Source organism: Theropithecus gelada, chromosome 1, assembly GCF_003255815.1.
Source record: "Theropithecus gelada isolate Dixy chromosome 1, Tgel_1.0, whole genome shotgun sequence".
In the NCBI taxonomy this organism is placed as follows: Eukaryota; Metazoa; Chordata; class Mammalia; order Primates; family Cercopithecidae; genus Theropithecus; species Theropithecus gelada.
In genome coordinates this window covers 93,219,866-93,243,674 of record NC_037668.1, presented here as the reverse complement: position 1 = coordinate 93,243,674, position 23,809 = coordinate 93,219,866, and the positions used below count along the sequence as shown (strand labels likewise).

The 23,809-nt window shown below is 38.9% G+C and overlaps 1 protein-coding gene across 4 annotated transcripts in view; it reads right to left on the bottom strand.

Moving 5' to 3' along the window:
- Positions 1–23,809, bottom strand: part of DNAJC6 (DnaJ heat shock protein family (Hsp40) member C6) — a 158,703-nt gene that overhangs the window by 26,220 nt on the left and 108,674 nt on the right. For all 4 annotated transcript variants that reach the window (XM_025395980.1, XM_025395988.1, XM_025395998.1 and 1 more), the window contains 6 exons: positions 10,228–10,350; positions 5,448–5,581; positions 3,555–3,749; positions 2,529–2,646; positions 1,036–1,115; positions 5–198 (listed from right to left, as the gene is read on the bottom strand). In XM_025395980.1, the coding sequence (XP_025251765.1) occupies positions 5–198; positions 1,036–1,115; positions 2,529–2,646; positions 3,555–3,749; positions 5,448–5,581; positions 10,228–10,350 (844 nt within the window). The remainder of the gene's footprint in view (positions 1–4; positions 199–1,035; positions 1,116–2,528; positions 2,647–3,554; positions 3,750–5,447; positions 5,582–10,227; positions 10,351–23,809) is intronic.

Genomic DNA, 23,809 nt, shown 5'->3' with positions numbered 1-23,809 from the left:
ATACCTCCTAAGGCCAGCGTATCTTGATGTTCCTGGTGAGAAGAGAAGAGGATGCTGGGATTGACATCTTTTGTGCAGTAATGTTCCCACGGAGGAGTTAAGTCTATTACTTTGTCATGGGGCTGTAGTTCTACATCCAGTGTCACCTGAAATAGCTGAGGATATTTTTCTGGTACATCGCATGCATCTAACTCAGGCCTAAATAGGGATTTAAAAAAGATAAGTTCAGTGAAAAACAATGGAATTGGTATGATATTTGGCACAGAAGTTGTCTTAGGTTGACTCTTAGGTTAAATCTAAGACTCATTTCTAAATAAGACTCAATCATAACCAGATAAGTTACTTTACTTTTCTGAGCTTCAGTTTCCTAATCTAGAGAAAAGAGGAGAATGCCTGCTCAACAAATTTGGATGCTACTGCATGTAAAAGCATTCTAGAAAGCAGGGCTGATGTGACTGGCATGGCAAAATCCATTATTAAAATAGTGCAATAGGCCCACAGCCACTGTCCTGAGCCCTTAAACATCTACTCCTATCCTGGCCCCAGCAACTCCACCCTAGCTTTAGCCACCCCCACACCTGAGTTCACCTAGACCACACTATGAGATAGGTTAATGTCGTTGCAGAAAGGTCCTCCAGAAGCCTACTTCAGTGCTATGGCAGGGCATCTATTCTGATGCGTCATTGCTGATATCATACCACTGATTAAACTGCCATCCCCACTGGAAAACACAAGGGGATACACAGATGCAAAGGATCAAAAGTAGTGATACTTTGTCCCGCTTTGTTTACCCTTATTCCCTCACATAGAATTTTAGACCTTTCTATTTGAAGTCTTTGGTCCCTTTGTACTTCTGAAGAGAAATCATATCCAACTGAAAGCTTTGGAATGCCCACAGCCTCTCTGTGCTACTGAGTGACACTCAGTAGTCTAGCAGCACGGGATTCCAGGGGATGCTACAGCCTAGTGCTATGGAGCCTCAGCACTTTACAGTTACTTTGATTCAAACAGAATTTTGGCCCAACCAGTCCTTACTTGGTGAATTTTAAAACTGTTGTGTCCAGTGGTATGAATCCAGTGTGAAACTGAAGCTGGAATATCTGCGTGTTGGTCACCTAAAAATACATGAGAGCAGCACGTTACAATCAATCAGCGAAAAGGGACTCTGATCAAAAGATTAGATTTTTGGGAGCCATGTACCTTCAACTGTTTCAATATCTGAATTTGTGTTTACTACAGATATTAAATGACCGCCCCAGTTAGAATAGGCTCAGCTTCATTTCCAGCCTCTCCTCTCCTTGAACTCTGCCTCAGCAAACCATTTTCTCATCTGCTAAGTACTATGTTCTTGCACACGGGCATATTTTGACTCATTGCATTCCTTCTACCCAGGATGCCCTGTTCCAACCCAATGAACTCATCCTTTAAGGCATGTCTTGAAAGTTCATATTCTCTCTGTAGCCTTTCTAGGCCACTGCTGGCTAAAACAAACTGCTCCCATTATAACACCTCATCCTCCCTCTAATACGGTATCATGCATATTCCTACTTGTATGGATTTCCCTTGCGAAAGTGAGTCCCTTAAAGGCAGAGACATAATCTCACTCTTGTCAATCCTAAAAACCTCAACAATGGCTGGCACAAAGCACTCACTTAACCAATATGTGATGAATCAAAACACAGTTACTTGTCACATTATTCCTATTAGCAAAAAAATGGCAATATCCCAAATGTTCACCAACTGATGATTATTAACTGAGATTATCAACTGAGATTAATAAATCGTGACATTACAATGTAATAATATTTGGCCATATAAAATAATGAAGTACTGACACATGCTATAACATGATCAGCTTCAAAAACATTATGCTAAGTGAGAGAAGGAAGCCTCAAAAGGCCACGTACTATATGATTCCATTATATAAAATGTCCCAAATAGACAAACCCATAGAGACAGAAAGTAGATCAGTGGTTGCCAGGAGATGGAGGAGAGGGAATAGGAAGTGACTGCTAGTAGGTACAGGGTATCTTTTGTGGGTGATGAAAATGTTCTGGAATTAGATAGTAGTGATGTTTGCACAGCCTTTTGAATATACTAAGAACAACTGCATTGTATACTTTAAAAGGGTGACTTCTATGTTATGTAGTTTTATCTCAATTTCTAAAACTGAAAAAATACAATCCCTAATTCCACATCCTCAGTAGAAATGTCTTCCCTTACACTGATCCAAATGGAGCACTATAAGAAAAGCACAGGCTTCTAAAGAGCATGGGTTGCTAAGAGTTCCAGGGCTGCCACCCTCTGGCACAGACATCATGCCAAGGACTTTGAGCAAGTCATAACCTCTCTAAGTCTCAGTTCTTCCCCTGTAAGATGAAGGAGATGAGCTAAGCAATCTTTAAAGACTCTTTCTCATTCTAAAACTATAAGTCACTCGAGCCCAAAGTGATGGGGAGAAAAGATTCAGAAATACTCCTATTGAAGACTCAGATGAGCTTATGCCATGATTCTTCCTAAAACCATACCTTAGCCTGTAGCCGGCTCCCAATGGTTGACCTCAAGTGATACATGGAAACGACCACATCTCCTTGCACAGTGATGTTCAAGGGAATGAAGATTTTTCCATCTTGGACACGATATTCTCTGTAAACACAGACCAAAATATACATTGAAAGAGAGTCCAATCAGGTACAATCACACAGACACAGGTATAGTCCTCTGTGGCTCTGGCCTAGAGGCCTGTTTGCCCAGGCCTGGACCCAGAAACTATTTACTATCTTGAGCAAAAACAGGAGTGCAGCCAGTGCCAACTGGTTGTGCAGTGGGATGGTGCTGGTCTAATGCCAGGCCCCCTCTCTGCATCCCATCTGGACTGCAATTGCCCATGCCTGCTTTGCAGATTTCATTTTCCTCAAATGCATCTAGCCCCCATGTATTTGCCTTTTCTTAACTTTAAATTAATAGTAAAAGCAGAGATAAAGGGAACAAAAAATCCACTGGAGATCAGGATACAAACAGAAATGTCATGCTCTGTGAAAGTCTTGGATGCCAATCCTCAAATTCAATATATTCCAAACTAATTTCATTTTATATTACCACCCATTCCCTTCCCTCCACATCCCCTATGACCATCCACTGGCACCTGCTGTCTATTATGGATTCTATAACTTCTTTAATTACATCACCATCTACCTAGTTGCTCACTTAGAAACCTCATTCATCGGTAATTCTTCCATTACCCTCACCTAATCCCATCAAGGCCATCTCCTCTTTCAATGAGCAGGTGTCCTGTGTTCCCCTCCACTGTCTTAATCCTCTATATAGCTCATGCTAGTCCGTTAGCCTATATCACCATTTGATTTGAAAAGGGGTCATGGCATCCCCTGATTTATTTGTACTTTTCTAGGATTACCACTGATGTTGAACATTTTTTATATATCAGCTATTTCACAATGATATAGTCTTGCAAGAAGAATATGATTCAACTCATTCCTGCTCATTTACACAAGAATTGAGAAGTACACAGGAAGAAGTAAAGTATCATGACTTACTTCATTCGTTCAAAATCTGTGCAAGTTGAATATATTTTGGTTTCTCCAATGAGTACATCACAGTAAGGGCGACATCCATTCCTCTGTTTGTTGAAAAAGGGTATTGGACTGACAGTGATCGACTTAATTGTGAGAGGTTTGAAGTGAGGGCAGTAGGGCTTGTCTGCAAGTAGGTCACACATATAGCCCAGGTATCTGAAACAGAAGATTGGCTCTGTTGGGGCCCATCACACCAGGAGGAGCAAGCAATCAATATTTGCTATGAAGATTCTTCTTGCAAATTATTGTTATAATAAAAATTTATTCTATTAATTTCCTTTTTTTTTTTTTTTTGAGATAGAGTCTCACTCTGTCACCTAGGCTGCAGTGCATTGGCATGATCTCAGCTCACTGCAAGCTCTGCCTCCTGGGTTCACACCATTCTCCTGCCTCAGCCTCTCTAGTAGCTGGGACCACAGGTACCCGCCACCACGCCCAGCTAATTTTTGTATTTTTAGTAGAGACGGGGTTTTGCCGTGTTGGCCAGGATGTTCTCGATCTCCTGACCTCGTGATCCACCCCACTTGGCCTCCCAAAGTGTTGGGATTACAGGCATAAGCCACCGCACCCGACCCATTCTATTAATTTATTAAACATTAACTAGCAAAAGATAATGTGACCAATAACTTAGGAAAGATTTTGTCTACTGAGATTGCTGTACTTCCCCAATGAACTGATAATAGGGTATTTATTAAATCAAAAAGCTTATGGGAGTTTTATAGTACTTCAATATTTGAACATCTATTCCTATTTTATCTAGTAGATCTAATTTATCAGCTAAAATTCGGATTTGGATAAATTTTAGAATTTTATCATCAGAAGCACTTTTAATCCAAAAAGTTAGAGACGCAATTTTTTTTAAAAATGAAGAAATTGTGATTAAAGGAAAGAAAAATGAATGTTATCTAAAAACGTTTTCTTTTTTATTCCATTTTTCAGATTATCTTTTGTAATCTATTTTATTTCTATATCAGAGTTACAAGAAAAAGTGAATTTTAAAATGCTTTATTCTCTGTGCATTTTTGCATTTCCCTTTGTTAATCATGTTCCCCACAGGAGGATCACCAGTGATAAGTATAACCAGCTACTGCTGTTTTTCAATAAAGACCCGTATAATAAAACAAAAAGGGACTGGTCTTAGAGCTTGGGATGAGGAATGTTGTTCTGGCTATGTCCATTGGGCATTAGACCTGAGGCAAATCACAACCTGTCTTGAGACACAGTTTCCTCACCTGTAAAATGAGGGAAGTTGGACATAAGTATTCTTTAAAGTTTGCTTCTAATTTTAACATCATAAATTTTCATATGGGGGCTTACAAACTGAATGACAATCCAATATCCTAATCCAATTCCATTTTTCCATAGTTCAGGATAATGCCAGATTGATGTAGTGTGACTGTGTCCCCATCCAAATCTCATCTTGAATTGTAGCTCCCATAATCCCCACATGTTGTGGGAGGGATCCGGTGGGAGGTAATTGAATCACGGAGGCAGGTTTTCCCATGCTGTTCTCATGACAGTGAATAAGTCTCACAAGATCTGATGGTTTTATAAAGGGCAGTTCCCCTGCACACGCTCTCTTGCCTGCCACCATGTAAGACGTGCCTTTGCTCCTCCTTTGCCTTCCGCCATGATTGTGAGGCCTCCCCAGCCATGTGGAACTGTGAATCCATTAAACCTCTTTTTCTTTATAAATTACCCAGTCTCAAGTAGTTCTTCATAGCAATATGAAAATGGACTAACACAAAGATAAAGTAAAAGAAACTTATGAAAGGATTTATAAGGCAGATTTAAAACACTACATGACACCAATTAGACCACATCTGTGCCTACCCAGCATCTAGCTTACTTTACCTCCTATGGGATGGTGAAAGTCCAATTCCTGGTCGCTTGGCATATAGCAATCGAATGGCTGGGCCAGGAGTAGAGTAGAGATTACAGAAAATAAACATAGCACCAACCAGAATTGATGATGCCGCCCGTCCATCCTGTCAAAGAAAATGCATAAATTCATTATGAACATGATCAAATCAGCGATTCTCCAATGAGAATGGCAGAATTTGCAATTAAGAGAGAGATAGAGGAGAAATCCTCTTAACTGTGGGTGCTTTTCATTTAAAAATTATTTACTTGAAAACCAAAATTTGTTTCAGCTTTTTAAATCAAAGCAGCAAGGAAAGACTTATCCTTAGAATAAAATTGACTCTAATCTGAGAAGCCCAGCAAAATACACTTGATTTGTATATATTTACTGAAAAATAATATAAACTTCAAAGTAACTTTGGACTTGTTAGCATCATAATTAATAGTTGAAGTCTCTTGGTTTAGGACTGGAAGTAAAGAGCTCACAGGTTAGGTAAATGCTGTTTGTTGGGATATGGCATATATGTATCTCATGCAAAATATGTTCCTAGATTCATATAAAATAAAGAACCTTCACCAGATTCAACTTCGTTCAATGTAGAAATAAATCTGTTATGGACTAAATGTCTGTATGCCCCAGAATTCATATGCTGAAATCCTAACCCCAATGTGATGGTATTAGGAGGTAGGACTTTGGGGAGGTAATTAGGTAGGGAGAGTGGAGCTCTCATGAATGGGAAATGTGCCCTTATAAGAAGAGATAAAAGAGCTTGCTGTCATCTCCCTCTGCTTTTGGCCACGTGAAGATACAAGAAGACAGCCATCTGCCACCCCAGAAGCAGGCCCTCACCAGACATTAGAAGCGCAGGCACTTTGGGCACAGTGGCTCATGTCTGTAATCCCAGCACTTTGGGAGGCCAAGGCGGGCAGATTGCCTGAGCTCAGGAGGTCGAGACCAGCCTAGGCAACATGGTGAAACCCCATCTCTTAAAAGAGAAAAAAAGAAAGAAAAGAACTGCAGTCACCTTGATCTTGGACTTTCCAACCTCCAGAACTACATTTCTGTTGTTTAAGCCACCTGGCCTATGGTATATTTGATGGCAGCTCAAGCTAATTAAGACAAAATTCAGTAACATCCCTGACAGATGGTGGCCTAGCCTCTTCTAGAACACTTTAAGTGACAGGGAGATTACTTCTACTTGAAGTAGCCCATTCCAGTTTACAGAGCTCTTCCTTATATTGAATATGTTGAGCTGAATTCCATTCCTCCACAGCTTCCACTCAGTGACCCTCATCCTTTTGTGAGACCAAACAATAAACCTATTCCTTTCTCCCTATGGCAGTCCTTCACATATCTGAAAAACTCTCCCTTTCCATCAATGCTTCTATTTCCCTTTTAAAACGAACTCAATCCCTTCTATTCTTCCTCATTTGATATTCCATTTTAAGAGATGTCGTCATTTAGCACATTTCTTCTAAACAAATTCAAGTTTTAAAATGACAACCTTAAATGTGTTGCCCAGATGTGAAATGCAAGATATGAGATATATTCTGACCAGACTAGAGAAGAAATATCATCTTCTTTATTCTGGACACTATGCTTATATTAACATAACCCCAGGCCAAACTAGTATAAATGCAGGCTAAGTAACAACATAAGCTTTTATTATTCTCTCTATTCACTAAAACCCCTAGATTTTTTTCCAGATGATCTGTTAAGGTAATGTGCAAATATGTTTAATCTTTTAAAACCAGAATTCAGGACTTTACATTCATCTTGTATTTAATTTCAGGTTGTTAGTTTTTGTTAAGTGACCAACCTACAAGAACTTTAAAAATCCAAATCCATTATGTGACCTTTATAATTCTAAGAAAATTGATAAGCTGAATTTCCACATCTTCATCAAAGGTGTTGATTCAAATAATAACTAAATAAAACCTTCTCCCAGGAGAAAGGTGATCCATTAATCACCTACCTTTGGAAGCAGATATTCAACCTCAACTCAACTAAATATATAACAACCTAGCCAAATTTCTCCATCTTGACTATAACAAAATAAGAAATATCTTGCAGGACTCCAATAAACTATCTCAACTAGTCTATTAGTCATGTGAAGTGTTCAGTTGGTTTTATATGTGCTCATAATGAACCAATGAAGACTTCCCTTTTGCTAAGAGTTTAAAATCATCTGTGCAAAACTTTCTCAGAATTGTGCCTTGAATTACCATCAGGTTCACAAGCCTATAACTTTCCAGGATCAACCTCCTTCCATATTTTGGGAAAAAATCTCCTCTCTTCATTTGCCTGGCACCTCTCCTTCCTGTTTCTTCATATTACAAATGAAATCCACAATTGCTTCTCCAAGTGCTTTTGGCATTGTGTCACATAATTTAAGCCTTGAGAGTGAATTAATTTGAAGGATTGTGAGGCTCTCGTACTATCTTGCTACCTATCAGCTTTGTCTTAAGTATCATTGTTACATCCTTCCTAGTTTGACATTTGTTCCCTCTGATAAAGAAAACAGAATAAAGGAGTTAAGATTATACCACGTGCCTCAAGAATTTGTTGTTGTCCTTATTGCAAACACAGTTTTAAACAAAGGATATTTTTCTTAATCTGATTTATTTTCAGAATTTAGCCTTCCTGACACTCTTTTCACAGATCCATGACTCTTGGATATGTAGCCTCTCTTTTTCCCTGTGATGCAAGTCTTTTAAAAAGTTTTTGTTTCTACTAAAAGACTATACTACTATTATTATTATTATCACTATTATTATTATTATTTTGAGAGAGGATCCTACTCTGTTGCCCAGACTGGAGTGCAATGACACTATCTCGGTCCACTGCAACCTCCACCTCCCAGGTTCAAGCGATTCTCCTGCCTCAGCCTCCCGAGTAGCTGGGATTACAGGCACATAGCACCACACCTGGCTGGTAGAGATGGGGTTTCACCATGTTGGCCAGGCTGATCTCAAACTCCTGACCTCAAGTGATCCACCCACCTCGGTCTCCCAAAGTGCTGGAATTACAGGCATGAGCCACTATGCTCAGCTATGCTTATTATTTCTAATAAAACAACCAGTAGTATATTAAGAGAAAAATAAGAGGCTGGGCGTGGTGGCTCACTCCTGTAATCCCAGCACTTTGGGAGGCCAAGGCAGGTGGATCACGAGGTCAAGAGATAGAGACCATCCTGGCCAACATGGTGAAAACTATCTCTACTAAAAATACAAAAATTCGATGGGTGTGGTGATGCTTGCCTGTAGTCCCAGCTACTTGGGAGGCTGAGGCAGGAGAATCACTCGAACCCAGGAAGTGGAGGTTGCAGTGAGCCGAGATTGTGCTACTGCACTCCAGCCTGACGATAGAGCGAGACTCCGTCTTAAAAAAAAAAAAAAAAGAAAAAAGAAAAAAAGTTTCCTCCCTCAGCTTCAATTCCATCTCCCAAAGACATGGTATTGATTTCAACATATGCATATCCTTTTCGAGCGAGTTTATTGAGCACCCCTGTAGAACCATAATCTTTTGTTTGCCTCTTCTTTTTTCTTCTTCATTGGGTTTTTATTCTTTATGAAGAATCACTGGAACCGGGAGTTTCTGGTCTCTGTTGAGTCATCTTTCCTCCATCAAGCTGTCAGATGTAGGCTCTCTGAACTTAGAGAAAATTCTTGAGTGAAGAGAAAATCACCAAGGTGCTTAAGGCTGCTTAGTTCCTAAAAGTAATCTGTTCTGTTGCACCATCTGCTGTGCCTTGGAAAGGAAAATCCTTTGGTCTTCAACATTAAATTCTTACAAACACCAAGTGTTTTTCCTTTATTGCCAAGAGTTTGGAGATTTCAAAAAGAAAGAAAAAATGTTCTTCAACTTTCTTTCCTGTTTCTTTCCTGTTTTAGCCAACTGGCTCTCAAGAAAAGACAGGGGGTGGGGAATCATCAAGTAATACTATAGCAAAACATACACACTGAAGTTTATAGAAGCAATGAAATTTCCAGCATTAATGCTCAGATTCCATTTGTGTATTCAGTCACTTACTGAAGCCTTTTATGCCTGGAGTACAACAGTTTAAAAAAAGGCATGGTTCCCTCCTGCAAGATTACAATAGTCTAGTGGGAAAATATGTAGGAGAAGAGCTTATTATGACATACGGTATTAAAAGTCACAGAAGACATTTAGATATAATGGGAATGTCTGCATTGTGAAAATACTCAAGAGTCAGAAGGATTTTACTGAAAGTTGAGTTGTAAAGGACAGGCAAGAGTTCTGAGAAGAGTTAGGAAAAGGAACTCTAGGAAGTCGATGGTCAGAAAAATCATTAGTCCCAGTGGGAATGCTCTCAAAGACGGTCAATCTATGTGATTTCTCACAAGGACATAGGTATCTTTTTTCTTTTATTTTCATTCAAACACAAACAGGAAGAAAAAATAAATATGCCAATATGTTAATGTTAACTTTATTTACACAAAAGTCAATGGCATTTTTAGCTGTGTACACATCATTCCTGTTTCTACCTCCTTTATAATATTTAGCACATTCTAGAGTCCCTACACTATGTGAGTTGTGTATACATCTGCCTTTCCCACTGGTAGTCAAGCTTTAAGTCCAGAATAATAAATCCCTTCCTTATTTTTACAACTCTCACATTATCTAATTCCTAAATATGGGCTCAATAAATCCTATTGAACTCAAATGTTACCTGTCTACCATTGTGTACAGGCTCATCCATATTTAACCAAACCAAACCATCACCACCAACAACAAAAGGTTACTCACCAAGCAGTGGACAACACAGACATTTTTGGGATTCTGCAGTAGCCAGTTATACATATTCCGACACACAGCAAAAAGGTTATGCAGACTGGGAGCCTGCCTAATGGGCCAACTGCATTCTGAGACCTAAGGGAACACAGCAAAAGGAAATTAATTCCTCCAGCAACTTCCTCTTCATAAGCAGGTTATCACACCAAACAACATCTTCTGGAAGTGATACCACATCCTCTCTTAATACAGGAAGGAACAGTGGGAACAGGGTCCAAATACATGAAGAAGAGGGTGTTTAACACAGCAATTTTTTAAATTAAAGAATTCTGTTTCAGTAAAGGTATGAAAACACATTTTGAAACACATTTTAAATTAAACTAGACCATTTCAAGCACATACTTGGATTTTTTCGATTCTGTGAGGTTACATAGAATTTCATTTCTGTTAAGCATAAAATGTTTTGACCTTCCCACAAATGTTTAATGATAGGGTTATAAGTCCTGCACCATCTCTGATTTATCCCAGCTCTCGTGAAAACATGAAAAGTGCTACAGAGTGAGCCAAAGGCAGGCTTGTGTATGGATCTTTTTTTTTTTTTTTCTCTTTTAATCAAAGGACACAACTTACAGGGGAAACCCTTGGCATTTTCATTCACTTAACATGCATATTTTTTCACACATTATGGATCATCAACTAAGTTACAGGAACACTGCTTGGCTCTGATCCATGCAACAATCATCTAAGACAGGTATTAATATAATCCCCATTTTGCAGATGAGAAAACTGACTCTCAGAGGTTATCCAGAGTCACAGTGCTGCTCAGTGCCAGCACTGCAGCCCAGATCTTCTGAATATAAATCATCATGTTACAACCGCACACTGGTTGACATTACCATTTGCCTCAAAATAGTGTTAAGGCATGATCCCCAATTGATTACATATTTACTAATTTAGCTAAGAAACAACAAGGAGAAGCTTACAGTTGGACAAACTTCATAACCTCTTTAAGCCTTTCTTTCTTCATAAAATGTGGTGAACATTACCTCTTAGGTAACTCACACAGCTGTGGATACTACATGAACATGTACTTTAAGAGCTTAGCTCAGTATCTGACACACCCAGAGTGATAATAAATGTCGGCAATTATTATTTTATCAGGTAACTGCCAATGCAAAGCGCTGCAGTCAGGATGGGCCATATTTGAAGAAAAATGAAGTCCTCCATGGTGAGAGTATAGACTGAAGGGCCAGATCATACAGTCTTTTTAAGGAGCTGGGAGAATATTTAAGATCAACTCTCAGATCTACATTTCCAAAGATCTTTCAGGCTCCAGTATGGAGAATAGAAATGGATAACAAGAGCTTAAAGGTAGGGAGCCCAGTCAGGAGGTTGGTGAGGAGTATCAATAAGGGATGATGGTGGCTAAGGCTAGCTGAGTGGCAGTGGGGTACAAACATACTTGAGGGACTCAGGAGATAGAGAGGTGGTGGGACACCTGGACATAAGACAGGTGATACATGGTGGCAGTGTGTGCATGCAGAGAGGTGTACTGAAGAGTGTGTCAGGGGAGGGAGAGGAAAGAGTTAAGCCTGAACTCCAGGTTTCCAGCTTGAATGGCTGGATAGAAGGACACAAGAAGTGCTATTTCCTGAGACAAAGAATTCTGGAGAAAGAAGAGGCTTCATACAGATGATGTCAGAATGTGCTCTGCAATCCCAAATGTCTCAAATTCCTTCTATTTGACCATGGGAAAGAGAGGCAGGAGGAATGTGTTTGATTAGCCCTTTTCTGGTAACCAGATAATAAATAATCAAAATATGACTGGGAAGTTATCTATGCTCTTGGTAGAGCTGACATCTAAAAGCAAACACATTGAGTTTCTCTCTCTGGGGCTGCCAAGAAAGCCCATTCTTTTTGGTTAATGTGTAACTTTTTTCTATAAGATGACTGTGGGGCAATGGCAGGAGACTTCCAGGTTACCCACTTTCATATACCTTTGGGAGGGACAAGTATGGTTTATTAAACAAAGTATTTGAAATTTTTGGCATAGCTCCCAAACAGTCCAGGGTGATCTAGTACTGGCCTCTGTCAATTTAAACTTTATAATGGCTTGCCCCTTTTACCCAACATGATTCAGGGCTGTTTCTGGTCTAATCTTTACCCACATATATATTCCCCATTGATGTGTCTGTTTTCAAGGAATAGAAATGACTTACTGACTAAAAATACAGAATAACTGGGAAGATACATTTTGCTGTCAGAGGAATCATAAAATGTATATTTGTACAAGCTCCTTTCTGTCTGCAATGTATTTTCTTCCCTTGGTAAACTCCAATTCATCTTTTAAAACCCACGTTCAAGATCCAATAGGCCTTACTGACATTTACTGAATATTTTACCTAACTGCTGCAGAATTTATATTCTTTTCATTAGCACATGGAACGTTTTCTAGAATAGACCATAGTCCACAAAACGAGTCTGCACAAATTCACAAACATAGAAATTGGCCGGGTGCGGTGGCTCATGCCTGTAATCTCAACACTTTGGGAGGCCGAGGCAGGCAGATCACAAGGTCAGGAGTTCAAGAACAGCCTGGCCAACATAGTGAAACTCTGTCTCTACTAAAAATACAAAAAATTAGCTGGGCGTGGTGCCAGGCATCTGTAATCCCAGCTACTCGGGAGGCTGAGGCAGGAGAATCACTTGAACCTGGGAGGGGGAGGTTGCAGTGAGCTGAGATCACGCCATTGCACTCTAGCCCAGGCAACAGTGCGAGACTTCATCTCAAAATAAATAAATAAATAAAATAGAAATCATACCAAGCATCTTCTCTGACTACAGTGGAATAAAACTTTACAACTAAATAACAAAAGGAACCTTGGAAAATACAAAAACACATGGAAATTAAACAAGCTGCTGAAGAACCAATGAGTCAATGAAGAAATTAGGAAAGAAATTTAAAAATTTCTTGAAACAAATTAAAATAGAAATAACAAAAACATATGGGATACAGCAAAAGAAGTACTAAGAGGAAAGTTTATAGCAATAAACACTGACATCAAAAAAGTAGAAAGACTTCAAATTAACAACCTAACAATACATCTCAAGGAACTAGAAAAGGAAGAACAAACTAAAGCCAAAATTAATAGAAGGAAAGAAATGATAAAGACCAGAGCAAAAATTAAGAAAATTAAAACTAAAAAGAAAAAAGATAGACAACATAAAAAGTTGTTTTTTTGAAACAATACACAAAATCAATAAACCTCTAGGTAAGCTAAGAAAAAGAGAGAGAAGACCCAAATAAATAAAACCAGGAATGAAGGAGACATAACAACTGAGACCTCAGAAATACAAAGACTCATAAGAGATGGCAACTATGAACAACTATATACCAACAAATCAGAAAACTTAGAAGAAATGGATAAATGCCTGGACACATACAACCTACCAAGATTGAACCATGAAGAAATAGAAAACCTCAACAAACCAGTAACAAGTAATGAGATTGAGGCTGTAATAAAAATTCTCCTATCAAAGAAAGGCCCAGGGCCTGATGGATTCACTGCTGAATTCTACCAAATATTTTAAAAATAACTAATACTAATCCTACTCAAACTATTTTTTTAAAAACTGGAAGAAGAAATACTTTTGAACTCATTCTACAAGGCCAGCATTGCCTGACACTAAAACTAGAGAAGGATACAACAAAAAAAGAAAACTACAGGCCAGTATCACTGAAGAACACAGATACAAAAATCCTCAAACAAATACTTGCAAACCAAATGCAACAACACATTAAATAGATCGTTCATCATTATCAATAAAGATTCACTTCATGGCCGGGCATGGTGGCTTACGTCTGTAATCCCAGCACTTTGGGAGGCCGAGGCGGGCGGATTACGAGGTCAGGAGGTCTAGACCATCCTGGCTAACATGGTGAAAGCCCGACTCTACTAAAAATACAAAAAAATTAGCCGGGCATGGTGGCGGGCGCCTGTAGTCCCAGTTACTCGGGAGGCTGAGGCAGGAGAATGGCATGAACCTGGGAGGCGGAGCTTGCAGTGAGCCGAGATTGCACGACTGCACTCCAGCCTGGGTGACAGAGCAAGACTCGGTCTCCAAAAAAAAAAAAACAAGTTTCACTTCATGGGTAAAACGATGGCTCAATATATGCAAATCAATAAATGTTATATACCACATTAATATAATCAAGAACAAAAAATATATGATTATTTCAATAGATGCTGAAAAAGTATATGATAAAATTCAACATCCCTTTATGATAAAAATCCTCATGAGGCCAGGCGTGGCAGCTCACGCCTATAATACTAGCACTTTGGGAGGTGAGATAGGCAGATTACTTGAGGTCATGAGTTTGAGACCAACCTGGCCAACATGGTGAAACCCCTGTCTCTACCAAAAATACAAAACTTAGCCGGGCATGGTGGCAGGTGCCTGTAATCCCAGCTACTTGGGAGGCTGAGGCAGGAGAACTGCTTGAATCCAGGAGGCGGAGGTTGCAGTGAGTCAAGATCGCACCACTGCCCTCCAGCCTGGGTGACAGAGCAAAACTCCGTCTCAAAAAAAAAAAAAAAAAAAAAAAAAAAAAATCCTCATGAAAATAGATATAGAAGGAACATACCTCAAAATAATAATGGTCATCTATGACAAATCCATGGCTAACATCGTACTGAATGGGGGAAAATTGAAGGCCTTTCCTCTAAAGAATGGAGCACGACAAGGATACCTGCTTTTACCACTATTATTCAACATAATACTGAAAGTCCTAGCCAGAGCAATTAGGCAAAAAAAGAAAAAAAGGACATCTAAATTGGAAAGGAAGAAGTCAGATTACCCTTGTTCAAACTCAACATGATCTTATGGCTAGAAAAACCTAAACACCACCAAAAAAACTGTTGGAACTAGCAAATGAATTCAGTAAAGTTGCAGAATACAAAACCAACATGCGTAAATCAACAGCATCCATATGTGCTAACAGCCAACAATCCGAAAAAGAAATCAAGAAACCAATGCCATTTCCAATAGCTACAAAAAAATATAAAATACCTGGGAATCAATCTAACCAAAAAAGTGAAAGATCTACACAAGAAGAACTATAAAACTTTGATGGAAGAAATAGAATAGGACACAAAAAAAGAAAAGGTATTCCATGCTCATGGATTAGAAGAAATAATATTGTTAAAATGGCAATACTACCCAAAGCAATATACAGATCCAATGCAATCTCTATCAAAATACCGGTGACATCCTTCACAGAAATTTAAAAAAAAAAAAAAAAAAAAAAACTAAAATGTATATGGAACCACAAAAGACTCCAAATAGCCAAAGCCACCCTGAGCAAAAAGAACAAAGTGAGAGGCATCACATTATCTGACTTTAAAGTTTATTATAAAGCTACCATAACCAAGACAGCATGGTACTAGCATAAAAACAAGCACATGAACTAATGGAACAAAATAGAGAACCCAGATATAAATCCACACATTTACCACCAATTCATCTTTGACAAAGATGCCAAGAACTTGCAGTGGGGAGAGGACAGTCTTTTCCATAGATGCTGCTGGGAAAAGTGGGTAACTATATGCAGAAAAATGAAAATAGACCTATATCTCTCACTATATACAAAAATCAAATCAAAATGTATTAAAAACTTTAATCCAAAACCTGAAAATATAAAACGACTAGAAGAAAACATTAGAGAAATGTTCCAGGACATTGATCTGGACAAAAATTTATTGTGGAAGACCTCAAAAGCACAGGCAACCAAAGCAAAAATACACAGTTGGGACTATATGAAGCTAAAAAGCTTCTGCAAAGCAAAGAAAACAATCAATGAAGTGAAAAGACAACCCACTGAATGGCAGGAAATACTTGTGAACTATTCATTTGACAAGAAATTAATAACCAGAATATATAAGGAGCTCAAACAACTCAATAGTAAAAAAAAAAAAAAAAAAAAATTAAAAACTGGGCAAAAGAGTTGAACAGAATTAACAGATCTTCAAAAGAAGACATAGATGGCACACAGTTGTATGAAAAAATGTCCAACATCACCAATCAGAGAAATGTAAATAAAAATCACAATAGTGTCATCTCACTTCAGTTAAAATAGTTTGTATCAAAAAGGCAGGTAATACCAGATACTGGTGAAAATGTGGAGGAAAGGGAACTCTTATACACTGTTGGTGGGAATGTAAATTAGTACAATCACTCTGGAGAACAGTATGAAGGTTCCATATGACCCAGCAATTCCACTACTGGGTATATATCCAAAAGAAAGGAAATCAATATATCGAAGATAAAGCTGCACTCCCATGTTTACTGCAGCACTATTCACAATAGCCAAAATATGGAATCAACCTAAGTGCCTGCCAATGGATGAATGGATAAATAAAATGTGGTATACATACACAATGAAATATTATTCACATAAAAAAGAATGAAATCCTGTCATTTGCAGCAACAGGGATGGAACTGGAGGCCATTATAAGTGAAATAACCCAAGCACAGAAAGAGAAATATTGCATGTTTTTTACTCATATGCAGAAACTTAAAAATGTGGATCTCATGAAGATAAACATAGATTAGTAGTTAACAAAGGCCAGGAAGGGGAGTGGGATGGGATTTGAAGGAGGAAAAAATAATATAAATGTAATTAAACTGTACACTTAAAATGGTTAAAATGGTACATTATATATGCATATTTAACTCAAATGTTTAAAAAACAAACAAAAAAAAGTTCAAGTGCTCTCTTGTCTCTAACCATTTCTCTAATACTCACAGAAACGCTTAGTCATCTTTATACTCAAGCCCCTGTTTATTTTCATCTATTACAGCTTTTTTCAGTAGAGCAACATGGTTAAGTCCACAGGCTGGATTTTCACTCTGGATTTACCATTTACTACTTGATTAACCTTAAGCAACTTACTAACCTCTCCAGGCCTCAATTATCTAGTGTGTAAAGTGTAAATGAGCATTGTAGGATCGTTGTCAGAATTAAGTAGCACAACATAAACACAGTAAATGCCACCTTGTGGTCAAGCAGTACTGAATAAACTGCTTATATCTGTCTCCCCTTCTAGACACCGAGCTCCATGAGAAGAGAGACCATAACTTACTCATTTTTGTAACCCCAGTGTCCACTGTGCATGTGTTGCTCATATGGTAGATGCTCAGCAGGTACTTGCTGAGTGAATGAATGAAAAATAAAGGAATGAACCCCATTTGGCAATCTAGTTTTATAATAAGATTTGTCCACATGTACCATATCTTGAGGAGGGAACAGGTGAACCCATTTTATTGGGTTTTTTCAGACTCTAACAGAATGAAAGTATAGAAAATTTATTGCCCCAGCAATATTTTTGAAGGTTTTAAAAACTGGCTATTACACACACACACACACACACACACACACACACACACACACACCCCAAATGTCAATATCTGTAATGAGTCTCAGCTAAAAGTTGGTTAAATTATTCTTAGCACAATAGGCAAATAGCTCCAGAATCATTAACTCAATCAAGTAAATAATATTAATTTAAAGTACTCCATAATTATATATTTACTTGATATATAATTATACACCATTAAGCAAACATACAATTAGAATTTTTTAAAAGCATGTGCTCTGTCTAAAAGGAGAAACCACTAAGGCACAACAAAACCAACAAAATAAAAAAGGAATTCAATCACTGCAAGCTATTTTTGTAGCTCTCTGGAGTTCACAGCTTCATGCAGTAACTGACACTTCGCAATGCTGTCTCCAGTTTTCCTGAACACCTTGAACACCTCCTGGGTTTGCTTAGCATCAGAGGACACCATACAGATTACAGGGCTGCCATGATACCACCCAGTGGGAAAAAGAGGCCAAATCATCGCCAGGGCTGAATACCATTCAATTTTCATCTCTCCATCATCCCTAGCCCAAGACAGGACGGGCAGAAGCAGCCATTCACTAAGCATAGGAATGAAAGCTTCTACAGAGAGTATGACTTAATTGCCACATCTAGTGTTTTATGAATCACGCACCATTTTTGGAGGATGCGGATAATTCAGTCAATCATTTATTGTGGCATTTTATTATTACCAATGTTAATCATAGCTACTACTAACTGAATGATGACTCTAAGCAAGACACTGCTATCAAATTTATTCCTTACAACAAACCTACAAAAAAAACATTTAAGAATGCTTGTGAGATAGGCGCTCTCTTATTGGCATATCCATTTTACACAGGAGAAAAACGAGTCCAAAGAGAGGTAAAAGTGACTTGCCCAGGAAGAAGAACAGCTGAGACGTGAAGCCAGGATAATTTTTAAAGTCTAAAGTTTGTATACACTATACAGCTTCATCTCAGTTTAAAAAAATAAAATTTGTGCACTCTCCATTATACTACATTGTCTGATAACTGATAACAATAACTCCACCTTGCATTTGTAGAGTGGTTACAGCTTCAAGTGATGGCTGTATTTTACCAGGGTTAAGACATTCAATTCATGGAAGGCTTCATAACTAGAATGTGGGAGTCTCTGGTCCTCTGGCCCCCTGGCCAGGGATTGTTTTTTTCACTCCAGTTATTTCCTGTCATGACACTGAGGCATGGTGGCAGAGTGAGAGATGAAGTATGAGCTATAAAGTTCCTCCACTCCAGCCAATCTCCCACCAACCTCCCACCAATGCAGAAGCAACTGGGAGCTGTGGTGACCTCTTCAGTGTGCTCTGGAAGAAAAAGGAGTAAAAACATTGACCTTCAATCATGAGTCCTTTAAGACACCACGTTGATAATACATTTTCCAAAAATCAAATTGTTCCCAAAGGGAAAGAAATCCTACAAAATTATGTCATTCAGAAATAGTTGGCCAGGCGCGGTGGCTCAAGCCTGTAATCCCAGCACTTTGGGAGGCCGAGACGGGCGGATCATGAGGTCAGAAGATCGAGATCATCCTGGCTAACACGGTGAAACCCCGTCTCTACTAAAGAAAAAATACAAAAAAACTAGCCGGGCGAGGTGGCAGGCGCCTGTAGTCCCAGCTGCTCGGGAGGCTGAGGCAGGAGAATGGCGTAAACCCGGGAGGCGGAGCTTGCAGTGAGCTGAGATCCGGCCACTGCACTCCAGCCTGGGCGACAGAGCGAGACTCCGTCTCAAAAAAAAAAAAAAAGAAAAGAAAGAAAAAAATAGTTAAGAGGGCAGAGTCTAAAAGAACCAGCTGGGCTGCAGATTTCTTCGCTCCTAGAAGGACTCCGTCACCATACTGTCCTTCCTAGGTGGACAGTGGAAGGAGGAGAGACAAAGTGGCCCTAGAATAAATAGCATTAATCAGAACTTAAGAACTTTGGAGCCAGGTTAGACTTGTTGTCCATTCATCCAGCTTTCCATTTATTGCCAACAGTAATGCCAAGAAATGTGTAAAGGTTCCTGATATTCTGGGGCACAGCTATAAATCTTCGATGCAGAAACCAAACCAGTATATACACGCATACACACACATAAGCATGGAGTGGACGGGAGCAGTGTTTATGTTGGGATGATGAGAAAGGTTTAAGTATAGATAGTCGTGTTGGTTACACAACATTTGGGAATGTAATTAATGCCACTGAAATTGTATGCTACAAGTGGTTACAATGATAAGTTTATGTTATGTATATTTTACCACAATAATTTTTTTAAAGGACGGGAAACAGATGGTTAAGCTCTCTGAAGCCCTCCTATAGATTTACAAACACTGAGGAGTCATTATGAACATCTGGTTTGACTGATGCATCTTGTTGGTCTCCAGGACTTCATTGTCAGCATCAGTACTCTTATTTCCTCAAGGTGGATATTGGCTATAAAGAGTAAAAAAAAAAATGTAAAAATAAAAACACCCGAGGTTCAATACCTCCTTTGCAGTCCTGAACAGGTATTCTAGTATTTTGCTTTTGAATGCTGAGCTATGTGCTATGCATTCTTTTGAGTTGTAGCCTCTGCTAAACTGAGACTAAACAAAGTCCTATTTTAACATCCTGTGACATACGCAAATAAGTAATAGAAAAATGAGGAAAATAGTATTGATTATTTCATACAATTCCTGTCAACCAATGTGGCTTCTAAGCATAAAAGTGAATCAAAATACAGAATGACAACTCTCAGCAAAGTAAAATCTTCCTGGAAACAGCCTGTCTTTGCCAACATCACTACCTACATCCTCAAATGCAGGTTTGAACATATACAAACAATCACATAATCATCATGTAAAGTGACTGAATTCAGGTTTCAAGGCACAGAGGTGTATGATGTGGGCAGATCCAGACTCCTACGAGTTTATAAATAAAAAATTCCTATGAGTTTATACACCCTTATGAATCTAAAAATAAAACCAGTTCCATGTCCGGTATTTATGGTAGACTCTACCATCAACATTTATTAAAATAAGGTTTAATTTCAGACCTAGCACTCCACAGAACTGGAAAGAGTAAGAAATGGTTCTAGTCCTCATGAATTGAAAGGTAAAAACAAAGAAAACTTTTCTAAATCATGCAACAATGAGATGCAAATCCATTAACAGTGTTAGTGCTGGGGAAAGAAAGGTCTAGGAGTTTGAAAAGAGATGTAGGCAAATCAAAAACAAAGGTAAGATGGAAATACTATGGCTTTGGGACTGCCTCCCTGAGATGCAACTAAGGGTAAAGGAGACAGGTCAGAGGATCCACTTCCATTCTGCCAAATTCTAGGACTATCTAGGAAGAGCTAAAGATGTAGTGCAATCCTGTGTTTTAGGAGAAATAATTGGAAAAGCCTCATGGCATGTGGAAATCTTCTCCTTAGCAAAATTAGGCTAATAAAGAAGAAGATGGGCTGGGGGTGGTGGCTCACACCTATAATCCCAGCAGTTTTGGAGGCTGAGGCAGGTGGATCACTTAAGGCCAGGAGTTCAAGACCAGCCTGGCCAACATGGCAAAATCGTCTCCACTAAATATACAAAAATTAGCTGGGCATAGTGGCCATAGCTGGGCATAAAAATTAGCTGGGCATTTGTAATCCCAGCTACTTAGGTGACTGAGGTACACAAATCACTTGAACCCAGGAGGTGGAGGTTGCAGTGAGCCAAGATCATGCCATTGCACTCCAGCCTGGGCAACTAAGTGAGGCTCTTTTGGAAGGAAAATGGAGGGGAGGGGAGGGGAGGAGAGGGAGAGGAGGAGGAGGAGGAGGAGGAAGAGGAGGAGGAGGAGGAAGAAGGAGAAGGAGAGAGAGGGAGGAGGAGGATGGGGAGAGGGAGGGAGGGGGAGGAAGGAGGAAAGGAGAAGAAGAAGGAGGAGGAGAAGGAGGAAGAGGAGGAGGAGGAGGGGAGGAGGAGGAGGAGGAAGAAGAAGAAGGAGGAAAGAAAGAAAGAAGGAAAGAAAGAAAGAAAGAAAGAAGGAAGGAAGGAAGGAAAGAAAGAAAGAAAAAAGAAAGGAAGGAAGGAAGGAAGGAAGGAAGGAAGGAAGGAAGGAAGGAAGAAAGAAAGAAAGAAAGAAAGAAAGAAAGAAAGAAAGAAAGAAAGAAAGAAAGAAAGAGAGAGAGAAAGAGGAGCCAAGGGGAAGGGAGGGGAGGGTAGGGGAGGGGAGAGATAAAGGATGTATGACACGGGTGGCTTTTAAGGGAGAAACAGTAGCTCATGCAAGGAGATTGTGTGTGTCTGTGTGCACATGAGCACATGCATATCCCTGGTTGGAGCATATGGTTTTGGGTCAATGAAGAACGGTAAAAGATGAAGTTAGAGAAGCAGATAGAGGCTAGGTCATCAAAAACCTCACAAGATATTTTACGATTTGTATAGGCAAGAAATGGCCCCACTCCTCTGACCTATATAAGCCTTTCTCCTGCTCTAAGGTCCAGCTGTCACTGGTGTCTCCCTTTACTAATCTCCCTTGGCAGGTATTGTAAATATTATTTGTACTTATCTTTAGAATGTCCTGGGTTCTCTCGCCAACTAGGCTTAGGTGTCTCGAGAACACAAATCAAGTATTTATTTTATATCTATAGTGTTTAACAATTCTTTGCACATTCATGCTTTTAAAAAACATTGATTATCTATGTCAGGCACTGTTCTAGGTATCAAAAAAAAAAAGCTCCCTCCTCTTCTAGGGCAAGTAAGAGCAACCCAGGGTAGAGATTAAATATGTAATCTCTGATTCCTTTGGTAAACCATTAAGTCCAGTCACAAAATCTTTAGTTACACTGATGGATGCCTTTCATTAAAAACATCTTTACAGAGAGTGCCTTTTATAAATATTATACAAAGTGACATATTTATATGTAAAAATGCTTCTATAATGTTATTATATCTTTATTTACTTTCAGAGGAAAAATGCTCCAGATTATCACAGATCTTTCAAGGTCAAATAAAATTTCTATGAAATATTGCATAGGATGTTCCACAGTCCTTAAATTATGAAAATAATGGCACTGACTTAACCTCCAAACAAGAAAAATAATTCAAAAGATTTGCCTTACATTAAGAACAAAATATCTATCCACATTTTTGTTTGATGTTAATTCACTTGTTCTGAATTAGCTAATAGATGGAGTAAGAGTTGGAAGGTTATTTTATTACAGAAGATTTTAAAGAGATGCATTTAAAATCTTCATTATAGAATGGCAATTTAGATCAAACCACTTCAGAATGGCATTATCAGTGCTTTATCAAAGAGTGGTCCCCACAGAAACATCAGGAGCAGCCCCCAGGAAGCTGTTAGAAATGCAGATTCGTATGCCTCCCTTGTCCTTCTGAATCAGAAGTCTCCAAGTGATTCTGATGCACACCAAAATTTGAGACTGTTCTCAGAACACGCTGAAAAAGAGGTCCTTAAAACTCTCCCATATCTTATTGAATATTAGGGCAGGAAGGAGCCTTACAAAGCATGTATACCAATTTTCTTGGGTGTTTTACAGATCTGGAAACTGAGGCCCAGAGATTACCAATGGTAACTGGAATTTGGAACAAAGTGTGTGTTCCAGCATCAAAGCTGAGATCCTAGATACACAGCATTGTCAACCAGCTATCGTTTTTCATACTTGATATCAAGTTTCACTTTTAAAGGATCCATGCATAGAAAGTCCATTCTATTTATTAATAGACCCAAATGAAGTTGCAGAACCAATCATATGTAAAGGCTAAGTCAAAAATATTTAGAGATGTTCTTGAGAGGGGGGAAAAAAATGCCTTTTTTTAGTGAGTACGTCAGAATTCAGTGGCCAGAAATATCAGGCTCGATATCAGATTCAAACCTAAGCCAATTCTCAGTTCCTTAACCAGGCTGAAACTAGGAATGTTTACCTGCCTAGTTCAAAAAACTTCTTAAAATATATTAATAGAAAGACGTTCCCATTAATACTTGTTGGTACTGTTCTATCCACACTGCCTCATCTTGATACCAAGTAGCAATAAAGAAGAGTCAAAGGCATAAGTAGTGTATCAGCATGAAGGCAGCCAATTGCGCTAGCGGCAGTTCAACCTCCAACTTAAGCCTCATGAACAATGTGCCATGGAACAACCAGGCACCAACAGACTTGAGACCCCAGCTTCGATGGTATTTCATTGACAGATAC